General features: G+C 41.2%; 1 protein-coding gene across 1 annotated transcript in view; it reads right to left on the minus strand.

Annotated features, from left to right (window-relative positions):
• Window positions 1-787: 787 nt before the first annotated feature.
• The window catches only part of st14 (ST14 transmembrane serine protease matriptase), a 47,396-nt gene continuing 28,544 nt past the window's right edge, over window positions 788-19,639 (minus strand). The window contains exons 8-19 of the mRNA XM_066661342.1: window positions 18,183-18,322; window positions 15,080-15,183; window positions 14,194-14,303; window positions 13,735-13,865; window positions 13,301-13,405; window positions 12,947-13,054; window positions 12,569-12,682; window positions 10,971-11,090; window positions 9,767-9,947; window positions 8,129-8,400; window positions 7,382-7,518; window positions 788-3,039 (exon numbers count right to left, since the gene is read on the minus strand). Of these exons, the coding sequence (XP_066517439.1) occupies window positions 2,878-3,039; window positions 7,382-7,518; window positions 8,129-8,400; window positions 9,767-9,947; window positions 10,971-11,090; window positions 12,569-12,682; window positions 12,947-13,054; window positions 13,301-13,405; window positions 13,735-13,865; window positions 14,194-14,303; window positions 15,080-15,183; window positions 18,183-18,322 (1,684 nt within the window). The 3' untranslated portion in view covers window positions 788-2,877. The remainder of the gene's footprint in view (window positions 3,040-7,381; window positions 7,519-8,128; window positions 8,401-9,766; window positions 9,948-10,970; window positions 11,091-12,568; window positions 12,683-12,946; window positions 13,055-13,300; window positions 13,406-13,734; window positions 13,866-14,193; window positions 14,304-15,079; window positions 15,184-18,182; window positions 18,323-19,639) is intronic.

Raw genomic sequence — 19,639 nt, forward strand, 5'->3', positions numbered from 1 at the left:
ATCCCATAGATTCAAACAGTCAGGGTTTCTTACATCATAAACCTAGGGAACACATCCTAACAGCTTACATGGCAGAGGGGAAAGAGGTGTAGTGTTGCTGCGATACATTTCCAGGGCCTCAGGATCCTATAGGTTCAATCCTGGCCTTGTGTCACTGTCTGTGAGGAGTGTGCTGTGTTCTCCCTGTGTCTGCATAGGACTCCTCTGGGTGATGTGTTTTCCTCCCACAGTCCACAAACAGATTAGTAGCTTTATTGCATGTTCAAAATTGTCCAAAAGGTGTGAGTAATCCTCTATAATGGACTTGCAAATTGTTTAGGGTGTATTCCTGTGTTTTGAGAGAGAGAGAGCGGGCGGGGGGGGTGCCTTTAAGGGTAAGACATGGTTCACTCAAGAAATCAGAGTGTGTTGATGTAGCTTCACACTACACCATTCTTAAACAATATCCATGTTTCTGTAGCTCCGCACAGTCCAAAAACGTATCTATTAGACACTCACAGTAGGATTAGCAGCCATATGCTCAAGCAGGCAATCTCAGTAGATTAAAGTCTCAATCTTCACACTTTTACATGACTTTGCTGACGTTTTCATCACTTTATTAATGTTCAAATATTCAAAGAGTGCCACCATCATAAATATTAGGGCTTTCCAGTGTATGCAGAAACCCTGCTTTTCCACTCAAACCCAAAAACTACTGAGATATGTATTCACCTTGTTATATTATATTAAAATGTTCCATAAAGTGGATAAACCCTGAGCAAGTTTGCAAAGAAACGAGTGAATGACGATGATACACAAAAGAAAGAGCTACAGACGAAGTCATAGTGAATGCTGGAATGGTTTAAAATAAATGCAAATAAACATCACTTAACTTGGTCTGACCTGCCACAGTAAACTTCTAATATATAAATACTTAGATATTTGGGCAAAAGGGCCACAGATCACCTCTCATAGCATCAGTTGTGCAAAGACACTGTTAATAATAATAATAATAATAACAATAAATTAAATCAACATGGAGAAGTGTTCTTCATCAAAGCTTTCTCCAAAAGGAATTTCTGAAAGAAACTCCTGGTGATTGCAACCCATCAGAATATGGCTGTAAAATTAGAAGAGCGCACATGACTAAAGAGAGGGGAGATGACCTGAGCTGGAGCTCTGTAAGCTTCCTCTGTAGAATCCCTCTTTGAAGACCCCCCTTTGATGAACAGAGAGCAGGCTGTGGAAGAGCAGAGAGGTGTGAAAAATTACACACAGTCACAGTCAGAACAAAACCTTGTACCTCAAAGTTTTACAGAATTTACAGAAAAAACATGTTCTGTTTACACTGCGTCAGAATTAAACGTTGAACTGACATTCTCCAAAAATGCTTTGTAAATGTACAATCTCTTACAGTGAAACGAAGAAAGGGCGTCATGGCTGTGTCACTTAGTTCCATCTCTGTCTTGAGTCACTGTCTGTGAGGAGAATGATGTGTTCTCCCTGTGTCCATGTGGGTTTCCTCCCAAAAAACCACATGTTGGAGGTGAATTAGCTGTGTGTTTTTGTGTGAAACTTTCCACATGTACGTGTGAGTGACTGGGTGAGTATGTGACTGGATGAGTTTGTGGAACTGCCCAAAGGTGAGAGTGTGTATTACATAAAAATTATAAATTTATCTATAATCGAAAAGCAATTTTACAACTGAACCATTTGTAACAAGTGGAACATTTATTTACTTTGCATTAAATAGTCCAAGATGATCAGCTCAGCACTGAAGTTTGATCCCGACATAGAACTGTAATGTGGTGAATGTGTGAAACAATTTTGAAAAATGGGGGGAAAAAGGCACCATTTGAGGAAGAAGAAAAAAAAGACAAACAACAAAAGGTTAAGTAGGCTTTAGGTATCTGCATTAAATCGTGCTTTTGGAATCATTTGTCACATAAAACAGTGTAAAAAAATATGTTGCAAACATTTTATAAAAACTGTAAAATTGTAAAAAAACAAAAAATGTAAGCTATTTATTTATTTATTTATTTATATTCTTAAAGCATTCTTAGAGTAATGCCACAGATGAAGAAATAAATGTGGTGCCCAACAAACCTTTAAAGGGATTAAGAATTTTCACAAGAACTTCTTTTATTTCACCTTTAAAGGTTTCTTCACCCTCTCACAACTCATTAAAAACAATACTTTAAAGAACAACTCACTGAAATATATTTATGGAATTCAAAGTGCTATCAAGGTGTTGTGCAAGGACTCTTCGACCTTTTTTTGATGAATGGCAAACTATATGAACGTTTGTAATCTGTGAGACTTTTTTGATTAGTCTTGGGTGGTTCCTGAGCTTCTTTCCAAATCACGGCCAACACAACGTCATGAAGTCTGAGCACATTTTGAGGAGAACACGAACTGCCACGTCTGCAACGTTAGCTGACAGACTCATGGGCTGCTTCGTGGAGGGGTGATGGGAGACAAACAAGGACCATAACCTTTGGTCAAAGAGAACACATCTTATCCCTGAATATCAGAAGAAACTATATAAGTCAGCGTCTGAAGGAAAAACACCTCAGAAGAAAGACCCAGAAGATTTCAAAGAATGTCCAGACAATTAATTCAGCTTGTATGAAATCAACAGTGCTATTAAAAAAATAAAAATAAAAAGAATAACAATTGGAATACCATTTTCAAAACTAAATTTATGTTTAAAACTAAGATATTAATTAAAATCCAAAATAAATCTTCAACCTGAGCATTCTGGATTTGCAGCATCGGCTGGATCCAACATTGTGTATAGCGCTTGATGAAGAGCATGGTAGATTTATCTGGACGCACAGTCACACAAGCACACACACACTGGCCTTGCTATGGCAGTACTGAAGTTCCTGATGGCTGCTATACTCCTGAGTGTGTGCGGATCCAGTCTCTGAACTTGGTTAAACGAGTGTAAACTCCAGGTTTGTTTCTCCGTGCACAGCCTTCTCCCCAACTCACTACACCACACTGGAACCAAATATTAGCCTCAGAGAGACAGACCAGAGGACCACCCGAGTCGCCCTGTTGAAGACAAGAGAGGTGGAGAGAGAGAGAGAGAGAGAGAGAGAGATGATTAGAAGTGAACAAACGTGTGGTTAGGTTTCCGGAGGAGATCGAAATTTTAATTATTTTTATTGTAATCGCTTGTCAGCCATTGTTTCATACGTCTAATTTAGTCGTCTTTATTTATTGTTTCATTTCATTCCGTTGCTATTACCCCTGAATGATTTGTTTTAGGTGTAATACAATTTCGCTGCTAATTACTTTGCCAATATTGCAATGTAAACAGTCGAGGCAATAAAGCATATTTGGATTGGAAACTGAAATGAGAGCGAGAGCGAGATGAAGATTGGGGGAATCAAAGAATGAGTGCGAATGGAAGGGAGGGAGGGAGGAAGAATGGAATGGAAGAAGAGTGAAAGAGGAAGCAAGAGAGAGCATGAGAGGGAGGGGGGGGCAGAGAGAAAACAGCTAAAACCTGTGAGAGAAGTAGAGCAAAATAAGGAGATTAGGTGCAGAAAGAGAAAGCTGGTACGAGGAGTGCTCAGGAGGGGAAGCAAGATGAATAACAAGCGAGAGAGAAGTAGAAATTATGGAAATCAGTCCAATTTACATATCAGGGACCAGGGTACAACAATTAATCTCCTGCAGTATGAGCCTGAATGCACCCGCGTACACACACAGGCTTGTTTTCAGACAATATCAGGACATTGCATCATACACATGAGTATTATATACTTTCGCCTCCACAATCACTGGAAGTTAGTCAAAAACGGGTTTTAAAAATATAATAAGTGCAATTGTCTAGCTCAGACTCCAGCTGAAAACATCAGACCAACAGTTTAACCCAAATACTGGACCCCCTTTATGTTCCTATGAATGGCATGTTACTGAATCATGTTCCTATTTATATGGATATATTTAGACTGTACGGTTTGTCTACTCAAACAACTTCCATCCATGACTTCTGTTTTTACTAGTGTATAAATATGAGTTCATACAATGATCAAACTCCCTCATTGAGCATTGAAGATTACAGCATTGGGTTTCTCTCATTTTCAGTGCGAGACTGAGCTAATGAATATTTTTCATGACCTTTTACCACATTTTACCTTCTTTTCTTCCTTCAAAGACAGAACCTTTTTGTGTTTCGAACGTAGAGAAAAAGTCCTCACAACGCCGGAAGACAACATTAGATCTATTCTCCAGGAAAGCTTTAGACGGGTCTTATTTACACTGGCTTTCACAGCGGACTCCGCTGATTTAATAAATTGTTCAGCAAAAAGTCCGCCAGCGTGCTAGGACCACACGTGGCGTCGGAATTGTATTACTTTAATTACATTTGGGTCTTGATTTGATGAGCATAATGATTAAATTAGCAATCAAACTTATCACAGCAGACACACAATCACTGCCTAACGTTTACAACGAATGTGTTTCAACTTAGATAATAAGGCAATAAGCAATAAACTGTGATTTTTAAGGTAGGCGTAAAACTAAATTGGAGTAAAAATCATGGTAACACAGGGCCCCCTGTGGATGCCTGTTTTTTAAAAATGCCAGAAAAAGAAAAAAAACAATATTTAATATTATCATTGCTTCTGCCTCTTTATGTAGTTCACAAACAGTAGGCTACAGCTGCCGTGTAATATCACTTAACTCCACAAAGAGATGATTTGCAGTTTAAGATTTTCCACTTACCAAAGACCTCTGTAAATATCATACCCAAATTTCTCTTAACACACTTAAATTCAGGGAGTGGGGTGTTACAGAAGGGAGAGAGAGATGGAGAAAATATGGAAAAATTCAGGAGGGAGAAACGATGGTGGAAAGGGGTAGAACAAAAGAAGCTGAACAATGAGGTCAGTCATTTCTGACAACAGGTGCTGGGCTAAAATCTGACTCCCCTTGTCATGCATGACATGCATCATAAACATGCAAGATTATGTTTATGATCTCTTTTTTTCCCATATTTTTATATACTCTGGGTTTGTAAATTCAAAACGTTGTCATCAGAAGAAACAGAAATCACAAACACAATCTGTCCATCTATACACCTGTGCTACCTGTTGGCACACTGAGATGAGTCCACCTTCAGCACAGCACCTGTTGTCTAAAATGTGTAAGGCATTCATCTACACGATGAACTTCTGTTCATTTTTACAGTACATAATTCAGAGCATGTACTAAACCACAACGACTATGTTTACACACAAAGATTTCCTCCAATCCGATGTAAATTATTCAGATTACAGATTAATACTTTTACATGCACACTACAAGTAATCCGATCCAAAATGTCAGCATAACGAGCATGTGCACGTGAGCCCAGTCAGAGTGAGAGAAGCAGCAGTGCTACCACAGCTATCAGTCAATGTGTTTGTATTTGGAACGGCTTTAAATTATGGCAGACTAAAATGCGCTTTGCATGAATTAATTAAAGAAGGGGCGAGAAGAAGCCGCAACGTCCCGTGCCATTCCAAGACACATAGCTGGGCCCCAAATCTGAAGACACAAAAAGTGTGGGTGAAAGTACACTTTGGAAACAAAGTCAGACTGATGGAATTTGAGCATCACAAGTTTGGAGCAGAAGTATGATATGGGAATGATTCATGAATTTGTGTGACTTCATGAATTATTAAGTCTGTCGCAAAACTAAGTGAGCTACCTAAGTAGGCACTGATTACGTAGGCAGCTGTTTATATAAGCAGCATTGTAACGGACGTCTATCCTTATAAGGCAGATTGTTGAAATGCTGTAGTTAGAGAGTGATTGCGTAGTCACCTCAGCGTTTCAGCGTGATGGATTCTAGTCTTTCATTAGTTTGCTCTGGTTGAAGGGCAAAGCTCACTATGTTTTGGGACAGACCCTTTATCTCACCCCTGCAGAACATAGTGTAAGACCCACGGTTTTCTCCAATCAGTTTAACATCCATGGTGATTACATGGCTATTCATCTTCTATTTATCTAATTATTTAAAAGATTACCCACCTCACACCATCGGATAGTGACTGTAATCCAAATGGTTTTGATTGGACCACTCTATTCTGACTCAGTTGTATACATGTACATATCAGGCTGCATGAGAACTTGACTACTGACACATCTGTGTGACCTCAGTAAAGACCTGGGTGTTGGGGGAGGAAGGGGTTGAAGGATGTATTTAGTAAAAAACTGGGCGACTATTGACTTCTGCTGTTTGCTATTTAATTGGCTGCGTAGCTCCAGCACGAAAGAAAAAAGACAGACATGCCTTGGCTGACTGAGTACATGCACAGTGTGTGGTAGAAACTGAAAATGTGATTATTTGGCAAACGATTCCTTTAATGCTTTAATGCTTCATGCACTAACACATCAATGTGTGCATCCATGTATGTATAGTATTTCACAGACTGACAATCAGCCAATCCGATTGCAGCAGCAGAACTAACAGTCTTATAAGAGATGTTTATTTCACTTGCATTGCTTTGTTTTAGTATGTGTGCCAGATCACATTTTTACAGACCTCCCTCCCCACCCCACCCCCTACACAACTCCTCAAAATCCCTGGAGTATGCGCAGACGTGGATTTGTTTTCTCTGTGCACCAGAGCAGTCGATACCCAGGGACCCAATCACTGCAGACTACAGCAGGAAAAACACTCCACTTACTCACACGTGCATGTACGTACTTTCAGATGTGTGTGCTAGTTAGTTAGAGAGAGAGGGTAGAGAGAAATATAGAGAGACACAGCGAGAGGAAGCACCCAGTCCCATATGTATTACGCATTTGAATACACAAGTTTGGACACATTTAATCATTAACATCCACTGCAGGAAACTCACTTAAATATATATTTTTTTATTCTTTTCATTTTTGCCAAACATTCCCCCCCACACTTTACTCGCTGTCAATTCCACACATTTGCTAAAATTTCCCAATCATTCTCCATAGCTCCTTATACTAGAATTGGGCTAGCTACTTCCATCAGTTGTTACTGGATGCTGCTGACTCAGTATTTTTGGTTGGTCGACTGCTCTCAAAAAAACTCCAGCAGCACTACTGTGGCTGATCCACTTTTAAAAGCACAATAAGAACAAGAACCACACCACCACGTTACTTGAGGGTCCTGGCCAATGAAGAACTGGGTGTAAGTGGGCTAACAAAGTATGCAGAGCAACAGATGGACTACAGTCTTTAATTGTAGAACTACAAAGTGCTAAGAGCTGACAAAATGGACAATAGGTGTAGAACCAAGGAGCTAATATTTATGGCAGTGGATTTCCTAAAAGGCAGAAGATGACTGCACTGATATTCACAGATATGGAACACATTTATGACTTCATTTCAGTGTGTGTGTGTGTGTGTGTGTGTGTATTTATACCTGGCATGCATCCACTCCTCCGGTAAGGAACCCACTGCAGAGCATGCGTGAGGTCACCTGTCCCTCAGTGACTTCATCACACACTGTGTCATTAATGATCTTCACCTCGGCTTTTTGTAACACACGAGAAATTTGCCCTGGAACAAACAAACAACAACACACACACACACAGACAGAGAGAGAGACAGACAGTGCTTGGTGTTATTTTCCAATATGCAAATAAATGTAAACATCATTAAGGATACTCTTTACACCCCAAGCATCTCCTGATCAGGTCACTGGGTAGTGATAATGACCAAGACGTGGAGGGAGAGAGAGGTGGAGGGAAAAAACAAACAAACAAAAAAACACAGAGAGAAGAAGTAAAAGAAACAAAGGAAGCTTAAGAGAAAAACAAAATAAGAGACGGATTGAAAAAGTGGAGGTGTGATATAAAGGAATAGGAAAGAAAATAAAGGAAGAAGAATGAAGAGAGAGACAAGAATAAGAGACCAAATTTGAGAAAGAACACCTCCCACATGGAGGAATAAAGAAAGATGGAGACAAAAGACAGAATAGAAAAATAAAAACAATATAAAGGGAAATAAAGATAGACAGAAAGAAAAAAAGAGGGAAAGTGTGTGTGTGTGAGTGTATGAGTCAATAAGTGAGTGTGTGTGTGTGTGTGTGTGTGTGTATGTGTGAGAGTGAGAAAGTGAGAGAGAGAGAGAGAGAGAGAGAGAGAGAGAGAAAAAGTCAGAGTCTCACCTCCCTCTCTGACAGCCCCCCAGCCCGTGACCCAGCAGGGCATGCCGGCGGGGAACACGTGGGAGCTTGAGGGCAGACAGACGGGGTGGATGGTGTTAGAGAACACCAGCGGCTCCTTCAGCTCCAGCAGAGCGATGTCGTTGTCCTGGGTCATGGTGTTGTAGTCCTGGTGGATGATGATGTTCTTCACTTCCCTTATCTGTACGTTAGAGTCGTCCTTCTCCTGGTCCTGCATCCCGCTGTACGTCAGCCAGTTGGACGGCACGTGATATCTGAGGATACAGACGCATATCATTTCTCTGCCCAGTTCTCCGTATACTGATGGAGGACAATTACTTTTGGATTAAAAACTCTAATCTATTTGGTGGAGCAGCAGGTAGTGTCACAGTCACACAGCTCCAGGGACCAGGGGGTTGTGGGTTCAAGTCCTGCTCCTGGTGACTGACTGTGAGGAGTTTGGTGTGTTCTCCTCGTGTACCGGGTGCTCCGGTTTCCTCCCACAGTCTAAAAACACATGTTGGTAGGTGGATTGGCGACTCAAGTGTCCATAAGTGTGAGTGTGTGTCGCCCTGTGAAGGGTCCATCCAGGGTGTGTTCCTGCCTTGTACCCAGTGATTTCGGGTAGGCGCCGGACCCACTGCGACCCCGAATTGGAGCACCTTGAGAAAACCTACAAGGACACGGGGAGAACACAGCAAACTACTCAAAGACAGTCGCCTGGAGCGGGATTTGTACCCACAGCCCCAGGACCATGTAGCTGTGTAAAAAACACTACCAGTTGTGCTGCCCTCACTGGTTTTCAGTGTCCTATTTTTTGAAAACCAAACCATGGTCACTAAAATATTAGAGCCTAATACATTATGGTTCTCCTCTATTAGAAAAAGGGAGTTGTTTCTGCTGTAATGGTTTCAGTATTTGATATATGAACCCACGCTTGGTGGCAGTAATCTGTGGGTTGCATTAAATTGATTTTAAAATTAATCTTAAAAGCTTTCCTTGATTTGATTTTAAAGTAATTTTTCTGCTGTAATCCCTCCCCCCGCTTTATTCAGAATGTTTTAGCGAGGTGTTATTCTCGTGGACCTGTAGTGTGCCTGTACTCTGGAATAAAATGAGAGCTACTGTCACACATCCTCCCGGCTGTAAGCCCCTCATTACGTAGGTCTGGGTAATTAGCTGATGAGTTGAGTCAGGTGTGTGGGGAGCGGAGAAAAACACTGAAATGTGCAGCCAAGAGGTGGAGGAGGATCAAGACTGCAAGACTGGAAAACAATGCTTTAGTGTGTGGCCAGTGCTCCACCTGCTGGACAAACCTCTCTGCTACAAGTTGGAGGCTGAATGTTTAAAGCGCTCCCATATTTTTGTATTATAATATATATATATATATATATATATATATATATATATATATATATATATATATATATATGTTTTTTTCCCCACCTGCCTGATTCTGTTCTGATTGGCTGCCTTGCTGTGTACCTTCTTTTTGCCCAAATACCAGCTGTTTGGAATTTTTCTGCAGCATTTGAAGTGAACAGCATTTCATGACATCAGTTTTTGCCTGACCTCAAACTCTATAAGAAACCAGAACAATCTGCAAAAATTCCTACAATTCAAAGTCAGCATGAGACTCACATGGGCCCTTCGAGGGCGAAACAGTGAGCAGCAGACAGCAGCCACTGTTTGGAGATGATGGAGGCACCACAAGTGTGTCCGTTGGTCTGAAAGTGGAGACTGACCTGCCACGGCCATTCCCCAACATCGGCGTTCTGACCACCGACGATGCGGTTGTGTTTATAGGGGCGCTCTCCACAGTCTGAAACATGAGGGAAGAGATACTGAGGCAGAGAGACAACAAGAAAAAAGAAAATTAGGCAAGCCTAGTTCTGCCGGACTGCCATTAGCCATATCGCCACTGTCACGGAGGTGTTGCTGGAATTTCAAAAACAGGAAAACCCAAAATACATAACCTTGTCATTGGAAGGTCTGGAGAAGCTTTGGTGCTTCATATAAATGTTGTTGTTTACATGTGGTTTTTATTATGTGATTGTGTTGTACAGAAAATATGGAGGTCAGAACAAATAAACATATATAATAAACACCGGCATCAGTGTTTTTCTTGTTCATTTTATTTAAAAATAAATACTAGATGATCTACCGCCAAAGAATAAAGAAGACCATTTTGAATAACATTTGGTTGATTTTAAGAGTTAAAATTACTTACAGTTAAAGCATGTGAATTTTAAGGAGGCTTTGTGCAGCTGTATAGAGTTTTATAAACACGCTAACGCCATAAAATGTCTCCCCACCACATCCCTTTACAATATTTCAGGCAAAGACACACTCACGTGAAATAAGGCAAATTCAGCAGTCCTCCTCTCTCTGTGAGATATGTGTGTAAACGTTGCCGAGTTCAGAAGCGTCCTACTGAGCTCTGGCCAACGTGCATGGTGCCGCACCAAACACAGCCCCAGAAACACACACAAACGTAGTGTGTTCCTGTCTTATTTTCTATTATTCAGCCACGGTTCGCGCTGAGGACTCTACTGTTCTTTTGTTCCAGCTGGGAACAATTTTTTCTGGCTCGCGAACCAGTTTATGTCAGTGGAAAAGTGCCAAACAGTTCCAAATTTAGTTTACGAACTGGAACCGGTCCGGTTCCTCGTTGGTGGAAAGGTGCTATGAGAAATATGGCTGAACTATCAACAGAGGTTGTAGTAGCACAACCTTACCTTTTTTTCTATGAAATATGTTCCTATGCGCACATGCGTGTTTCAACATCAGGAGTCAGTGGCTCAAATCACATTTACTAATCACATGTTAATGAAGGTTAACTCACCGCAGTTCTCCTCATCAGATTTGTCTGCGCAGTCATCGACTTTATCACACTCAGCGTTGACTTTGTTCACACATTCACTGTTCTTACACAAGAACGTAAAGTCTGTACACATCCCTGCAGCTGTGAGAGAGAGAGAGAGATAGAGAGTGCGAGAGAGAGAGAGGTCAATGAGGTGTAAAGAAAAAGTGTGTGATTGGTGGGAAGTTGCTTGCTCATGGCAATGCAAGAGCTGCTTTATTGGTCAGATGTATTGATCACCAGAGGCGATCACTTATCACCTGTAAATTATACACACAACACACAACACAAAAAGTAGCACTGCAGGGGCGAAGAGTAAACAAGTGCATTTCAGTGGGAAGAGTTCTTTTTATTCTCCTTTAAAGCAACTCGAGGTAATATTTATACCTTAAAATAACAGGTTCAGTATCACTGCGATGGTCCATTGTGCAGTAATAAGGAGAAGAGAGCCCCTGTTGTTGCTAATCCGAGGTTCAGCACTGCAGAAACTGCACTATGTAACATTTGAAGGAGGGTAGGTACCACCCTCTCCCTCTCCTTAGCCACTGATTTTAGGACAGTGCTGTTAATATTATATTCTTCACATGAAGTTAAGGACATCAGGACCCTCTCACTCTCTCACTCCAGAGTAGGCAAGTTTGCTGATGAAACCTTACCACTCTGTGAAAGCAGCTGAATGAATTTGCTGCTGGTCATTCTGCTCCGGAGTGTTTTCTTTGGCGTAAATGTACCAGTGACACTACGGTCAAAGTCAGAGTGGTTTCAAGCACCACTGAGAGTGTTTTCTGTAAAACTCGGAGGTTGTTTTTGTAGCCCATCCACTATACTGAAAAAATTAGATTTACTTTCTGACTCTGAAAGCCAGTAATATCAGCCACATGGTCATTATCATGTCCAAAAGGGCAGGTTCGGCAAACAGAGGACATTAGCACTAAAGGTTAACAGGACCCAGCATAAACTAACAGTGGACATACTCTTTAAATGACTGTTGTGAATTACTTTTTTATTTTGCATTAATTTGAAAGTCAATGACTCTGTATTTTACTCCATTACATTCTCAACAGAAAAATATAACCCTCCTATTTGCATTTAGAGCTGAACAATCTTTCCTTTTCAAATAACCTTAAAGGAGCAATTTGTAATGATACTGAGAGCAAGGAGTTACAAGGAGAATTGCACTCCACGGTCAAACCAGTGGAGCCAGGTTGAGGAAAACTGACCTTATTATGTCTGGTAAAATCTAACATTTTCTCTGTCTGAATGCGCTTTGGCTGTTTGGGTGTGCAGTTGTGTGTCATACCTGCCAACCCGGGCTGTGTAAACTTCACTGTGATTGGACAGATGACAGGATCACAGGCCGAAACACCAACAGAACGAATAACAAAAGAACATATTGGCTGCAGCACTGCTTCTTAATCATTCCTTAATCTCTGATGACACACCCTGCTCATTTTATGATTTAGTACAGGAAACATATTACAGATTGCTCCTTTAAAACGCGAGGGCTGGTGCAGCTTAAACTATTTTAATTCATAATGGCAAATTTACAACAAGACACAATGTGTCTGAAACACACTCACACTCTTTACAGGACGCCTCATCACTCCCATCCGCACAGTCCATCTTTCCATCACAAATCACAGTTTTTGGTAAACACGTCCCATCACCGCACCTCAGCTGATCTTTCGCACAGCCTAGAGATAGAGATAGAAATAGAAATAGATAAATAGATAGATAGATAGAGAGAGAGAGAGAGAGAGGAGAGAGAGAGACAGAGAGAGAGATCCTGCTCAGTTTCATTACAAAAAACTAAATATTATATGAAAATTCTTTTCATATAATATTTAGAAGGAAAGAAGCAATCAAGAAAAAAAATAAAGCAAGAACAAAGCTATAGAGAGAGGAGTGGAGAGAAAAGTAAAACAGGGGAGTTGTGAGAATGAGCGATGTGTACTCACTGCACTGTTTCTCATCACTGTTGTCTCCACAGTCATTCACCTGATCACACACAAAGTACTTTGGCTTACAGATCCCATTAGCACACGCAAAGTGGTCATCCGCACATTCTGGAAAGTGGAGGGGGAGGAAAAACACACAGAATTGTATTATTTATTTCATATTGATGAGCTGAAATTTCCTTTTTGAAGGTCATATTTCTACTGTTAGTTTCAAGTACAATGTAGTTAATAAAGTAAATAAATGCAAAACTGTTCCATTAATTTGTTTATTGTCTGTCTGTCAAACAAAAGTTGATAGCTGTCCCCTGTAATTAAGGATATTTAGCATGAAGACTGCACTCGTTTGTCCCTTACTGCACTTCTTCTCATCGCTCATGTCTCCACAGTCATTCCATCCATCACAGTGTAGGTCCTTAGGTATACAGATCCCTGAGGTGCAGGTGAACTGACCAGGGCATGCTAAATACAGGAGAGCGAGAGAGAGTGAGAGAGAGAGAGAGAGAGAGAGAGAGAGAGAGAGATTGATTATTTTTGGATTCTTACATTTTTTAATAGTCTTTAAAAAAGATTTACTAAAGACTGATGGTTCACTACATACATCTTTAATATATTGATTTTATTCTGAAAAACTCCAAACACTGAACATTGGCCTTGAGAGACTATATAATAGTTAAGGGGAGAATAAGGGAGGGAAAAATATGAATGAAAAATAATAATAATAAATAAAGAAAGAAAGAATTTAGGAAAGTTGAATTTTGGGTGAAGTTCTCCTTTAAGCCTGAGCTTACGGTTCTGAGGGTCGTAGGCGCTGTATGTAGCCATGAAGCCTTTATCTGTGTAAGATTTGTCTGAGTGAAAACGAATGGTCAGGGAGTTGTTTGTGCTGCTCAGGGCCAATGTTGACCTCTCGCCACAATACCTGCAGATGCACACAAATAGAACCAGCATTAATCATTATTAAAGAACACAAGATAATAAATGATAGTGTAAAGCATTATATCAATAATCTTTTTTTTCCACTTGTAAGAAATTTAATCTTTAAAAAATAAGCATTAAACAAACAGAACAGAAATAAGCATTGAAACACCTGCCAAATCACATCACTTTAAATTTTAACCTAGAAATTAAATAAATATGTTCAACTTTATATGCTGAAATTCTGAGAAAAATAAGAAAATCTGCTCCACACAAACCTAACACTTCTGTTGTAAGACATTGCTCATACTGAACAGAATGAGGACTCTTACTTTGCACCCAGGACCTCCACATAGTCTTTGTTGCAGGTGCGGATGCTGACCTCAGGCTCTTTCATCCGGAACATGCTGAACATCACCCGGATCTTCATCCCTACAGGAGCCTGAAAGCACAGTGGAACGGTCAGAGAGTGGTCAGTGATTATTTATTCATGTGTACAAACATTGTATTAGGCTTAAATAGCGAGTTTAAAACCATGGGGCCTTGTTTATAAGAAGTGCACTTGAGTTTCATCCTAAATTCGTAATTAAGAAAATTCTTGGAATTATTTATAACAATTCATAACTAATTAAAAAAATGCAATGGTTATGAAATGTACAGAGCAATGGCTATTGCAAGAATGCTTCTCTTCCTTTTTCTAATTGGACACTTATTTTTAATCAGATTTTATTTAATGCACAGCTCATAAATGATTAAATTAATACGAATGCATTTGTGAACAGTCAGTGTTCACAAAGTTTGTACAAAGAAGAGTTTATTAATAAAGCTTCTGCACTGAAAAAAATATTTTCTTTGAACCAAAAAAAAAAAAAAAAAAAAACCCAACAAATAAATAAATAAAATAAAACAAGAAAGCCATACACTACTTACACACTAAGCTTAAGGACAATCCTTGTAATTAGTGAGCTCAGCTATTTTAAGTGTCCATCTGCCTTCAATGTTTGTATAGGTTCCAGTGGCATTGTCAACAGCCGTATACTAGCCCCATGTCGCCATGTCTGATGCTAAGTGTTGGCCGCTGGCTGAAAATCTTCAGCTCAGTTCAGTTAAAGCTCGACTACATAGATGAGACAACTTAATAAAACCCCTTTTAAAATTAAAATGCAAGATTAATTAACACACAGTTCAGGCAGGTGAGATGTAGAACAGAGTTGTTACATTTATGGTCCATGTGCAGTCCACTGAGGGCGGGTAGAAGCTGGGATAACGGGGGGAGGTGATGTTTCCAGTAGAAGTGGTCAGAACGCCTCCACATGTCTGAGCTACAAACACACAAAAAGGAATGAAGATACTGCATGAATGGAAAAGCCAGCAAAGCCTTGAAGTAAACTCCAAAGATATTTGGAGCCTTTTCTTACACTTTCATGTACATCTTCACTTTGTAAAGTGTCCTTGGGGTTATATATATATATATATATATATATATATATATATATATATATACACACCAACCATGTACATAAGCATATGCTGCTGGAACAAAACCGGTATCTTTCTTGTAACCTTTTTTATCTGCTGATATTTTCACTGCATCATTATAAATAACAACAACAGAAATGGTAACCTCTAAAATTATATAGAATACATTGCTTAGAATTACATTGATTCTTTTATTCATTTAATTATTTCATTCATTCATTCATTCATTCATTCATCTGTAACCGCTCATCTAGTCCAGGGTCGCGGTAGGTCCGGAGCCCCCCCGGAACCACTGGGCGCAAGGCAGAAACACATCCCGGAGGGGGCGCCAGTCCCCCACAAGGCTATTTATTTTATTTTAACCTTTATTTTACCAGGGTATTCACATTGAGACTAAAAAAAAAATTATAAAAATCTCTTTTACAAGTAAGCCCTGGCCAAGAATGCAGTAAATAAAACACAAACACTAAACTTTAAACATTAAAACACAAATATAAGATATACATACATAAAGTTATACATTAACAAGAACAGCTATATATAAAATGTGTACACTGAAAGCTCAGTGGGGTTTATTCTCCCCATCTCTACAGCTGTTTTGTTTGTAGACATAGGCTTTATTCCTTCACAACAGTGATGAAATAGAGAAATATTTATCTGTTATGTGTCAAACAATTTGTAGCAATATTGATTAGAAACCATGATATATAAATATAATTACAAACCACCTCAGTATAAAGATATATGCTATAAAACAAGAGAAAACAGTGTTAGCGAGCGATTGGATCCATGCCATCTTTCTGTGACACATTCAAACAGATTTAATCTCAGTCAGTCAGATAACGCGTGTCACAACACAACAGTGAGCGGCTCCTTTACTCAAGACTTAATGAGTAATGAACAGCAGTGAAACTGTGTGGGTGTCGCTCTTATTCAACAGGTTTCGCACCAACTTTGCTAACGTCTAGCATTTTTAAATCAGTTAATAATGACAGTTTAGGGGTGGGGCATTTCTACAGGAGGAATGGGGATAAGGGATATTTCCCCTTGTAAGTGGGGTTTTATGTGATGGGGTGTTACTTTTACCTGATGAGTGTGGTTTATTATTTGTGGGCAAGAGTATACCCTAAAGGGATATGATGTACAGACTGAATGGGTGGTTGGGAATTACCAGCGAAGGTGGTGGCACTATTTTAGGGAGTGATGTGTTTCATGAAGTGGGTGTTACTTAAAGAATTTGAGTATTACATGAAGTGAAGCGGACAATGTTGTGCGTTACCTGTGGCGAAGGAGTACGATGCTGTGCGTTACCTGTGGCGAAGCGGACGATGCTGTGCGTTACCTGTGGCGAAGTGGACGATGCTGTGCGTTACCTGTGGCGAAGGAGTACGATGCTGTGCGTTACCTGTGGCGAAGCGGACAATGCTGTGCGTTACCTGTGGCGAAGCGGACAATGCTGTGCGTTACCTGTGGCGAAGCGGAGGTAACAGGTAACGCACAGCATCGTTACCTGTGGTGAAGGTGGACGATGCTGGGCGTTACATGTGGCGAAGCGGACGATGCTGTGCGTTACCTGTGGCGAAGCGGAGGTAACGGGTAACGCACAGCATCGTTACCTGTGGTGAAGGTGGACGATGCTGGGCGTTACATGTGGCGAAGCGGACGATGCTGTGCGTTACCTGTGGCGAAGCGGAGGTAACAGGTAACGCACAGCATCGTTACCTGTGGTGAAGGTGGACGATGCTGGGCGTTACATGTGGCGAAGCGGACGATGCTGTGCGTTACCTGTGGCGAAGCGGAGGTAACAGGTAACGCACAGCATCGTTACCTGTGGCAAAGGTGGACGATGCTGTGCGTTACCTGTGGCGAAGTGGACGATGCTGTGCGTTACCTGTGGCGAAGGTGGACGATGCTGTGCGTTACCTGTGGCGAAGGTGGACGATGCTGGGCGTTACCTGTGGCGAAGGTGGACGATGCTGGGCGTTACCTGTGGCGAAGGTGGACGATGCTGTGCGTTACCTGTGGCGAAGCGGATGATGCTGTGCGTTACCTGTGGCGAAGGTGGACGATGCTGTGCGTTACCTGTAGCGAAGTTGAACGATGCTGTGCGTTACCTGTGGCGAAGGTGGACGATGCTGTGCGTTACCTGTGGCGAAGGTGGACGATGCTGTGCGTTACCTGTGGCGAAGGCGGACGATGCTGTGCGTTACCTGTGGCGAAGGCGGACGATGCTGTGCGTTACCTGTGGCGAAGCAGACGATGCTGTGCGTTACCTGTGGCGAAGGTGGACGATGCTGTGCGTTACCTGTGGCGAAGGTGGACGATGCTGTGCGTTACCTGTGGCGAAGGTGGACAATGCTGTGCGTTACCTGTGGCGAAGGTGGACGATACTGTGCGTTACCTGCGGTGAAGCTGGACCATGCTGTGTGGTACCTGTGGCGACTCGGACGATGCTGTGTGTTACCTGTACTGAAGGTGGACCATGCTGTGTGTTACCTGTGGTGAGGTTGACCATGCTGTGCGTTACCTGTGGCGAAGCGGACAATGCTGTGCGTTACCTGTGGCAAAGGTGGACGATGCTGTGCGTTACCTGTGGCGAAGGTGGACGATGCTGTGCGTTACCTGCAGTGAAGCTGGACCATGCTGTGTGTTACCTGTGGCGACGCGGACGATGCTGTGTGTTACCTGTACTGAAGGTGGACCATGCTGTGTGTTACCTGTGGTGAGGTGGACCATGCTGTGCGTTACCTGTGGTGAAGTGGACGATGCTGTATGTTACCTATAATGAAGGTGGACGATGCTGTGTGTTACCTGTAGTGATAGAAATGTTACCTGTCATTACCTGTAATGATGGGGACGGCAATGTACTCTGCAATGAATCCGGGTTTCTGCACCACACTGTCTGTGATCAGGTTGATGAGCATTAAGTTGCTGGAGGACATAACTTCCAGTGGGTTTGTGGGTGGGCGCTGACCACATTTCCTATCAGTCACATAAAAATGCAGTTAATCAGACAATATTTAATGGAGATAGAAATCACTGTCTTATTAGCATAAAATGTTTATTATTTTTCAGATAGGCTTCTGGCACAAAGTCTGCAGTTTGGCATTTAACTCACAGTGCTATACTATACTGACATTTAAAAACAGTACACACATAATTCTCCTGTGCTCCTCTAAGATACTGGATGTAAGTCATAATGTGCATTACATTCTGAGGACAAACAAATACAACATGATTTTGGGTCCAGTAGCCCACATCCCTACAAATGTTTGCACAAATGGAGTGTTTATAAAGCCATGATCTGAGTGTGTAGAAGTGGGATGTGAGAACCCCTGCATTAATACAGTCCTACTGAAGACGTACAAATAAATGAATACTTCATGTTTACCAAGCTATAACAGACATAGCGAACCTTTCATCACTCCATTATCAAACATTCTCTCTCCCAAACAAGCAATTTAACAAGCAGAGAAAGAAGAGAGCAGGAGGGATGTAATTTAACAAGGAGTGAGAGCGAGAGAGGGAGATAAAACATGTCACTGGAGAATAATAATGTCATTACAAACAGCATTTCTCCACCTCATTTAAAAGCAAATACCTACCGGCATACTGCTCCCCATTCCTCAATGTCAGACTTACATTTACATTGCTGGCATTTTTTTTTTTGGGGGGAGGTTTCACACTTGTCATGTTAACATTTGAAACACAGTCTAAATATAGAGATTGGGGCGGAGTGGGGGGTGGTGGGTGTGGACGTCCTTTAAAAAGGTTGGCGTTCTCTGGAGCTCGGGGTAACCGCAGGTGGCAGCTGTGGCTGATGGATTTCAAAAGTGAGGTCTTCAAAAGCCAAGTCAATCTCCTGCAAGGTCTCAGAAGGAACCCACACATGCCAGCGCCAGCCAGAACCAGCGAGAAATAGCCTTTGAAGCGGATGAATAAGTTGTCTAAGCTTTCTGAAGGGATACAATAAACATTTTGTCCTTGGTATTCAGGAAGAAAGGGGAAAACGAAAAATGTAATGGGCTAAACCATGAACAGCTGGAATGTTCCTGTGAAACTTCTACCAAGGCCAGCAGAGGCAGGAGTCATTTTTATAAAACCTGGTGAAGCTTTATTTAAAGAGAAAAAAAACAACAAGGAAAAACCCACCCGCCACTCACAACTTCAAATGGATTTGAAGAACTTAATTAATACGTACACATGTAAACTGGTACAGTTCGTTCATACTTATTGACGTGTTTCAAATAAATCCCCAGTTACGTTTTAAAGTCAGGATTCTAAGCTGATATTGGTAAC

The sequence above is a fragment of the Hoplias malabaricus genome, chromosome 1 (genome assembly GCF_029633855.1).
Source record: "Hoplias malabaricus isolate fHopMal1 chromosome 1, fHopMal1.hap1, whole genome shotgun sequence".
In the NCBI taxonomy this organism is placed as follows: Eukaryota; Metazoa; Chordata; class Actinopteri; order Characiformes; family Erythrinidae; genus Hoplias; species Hoplias malabaricus.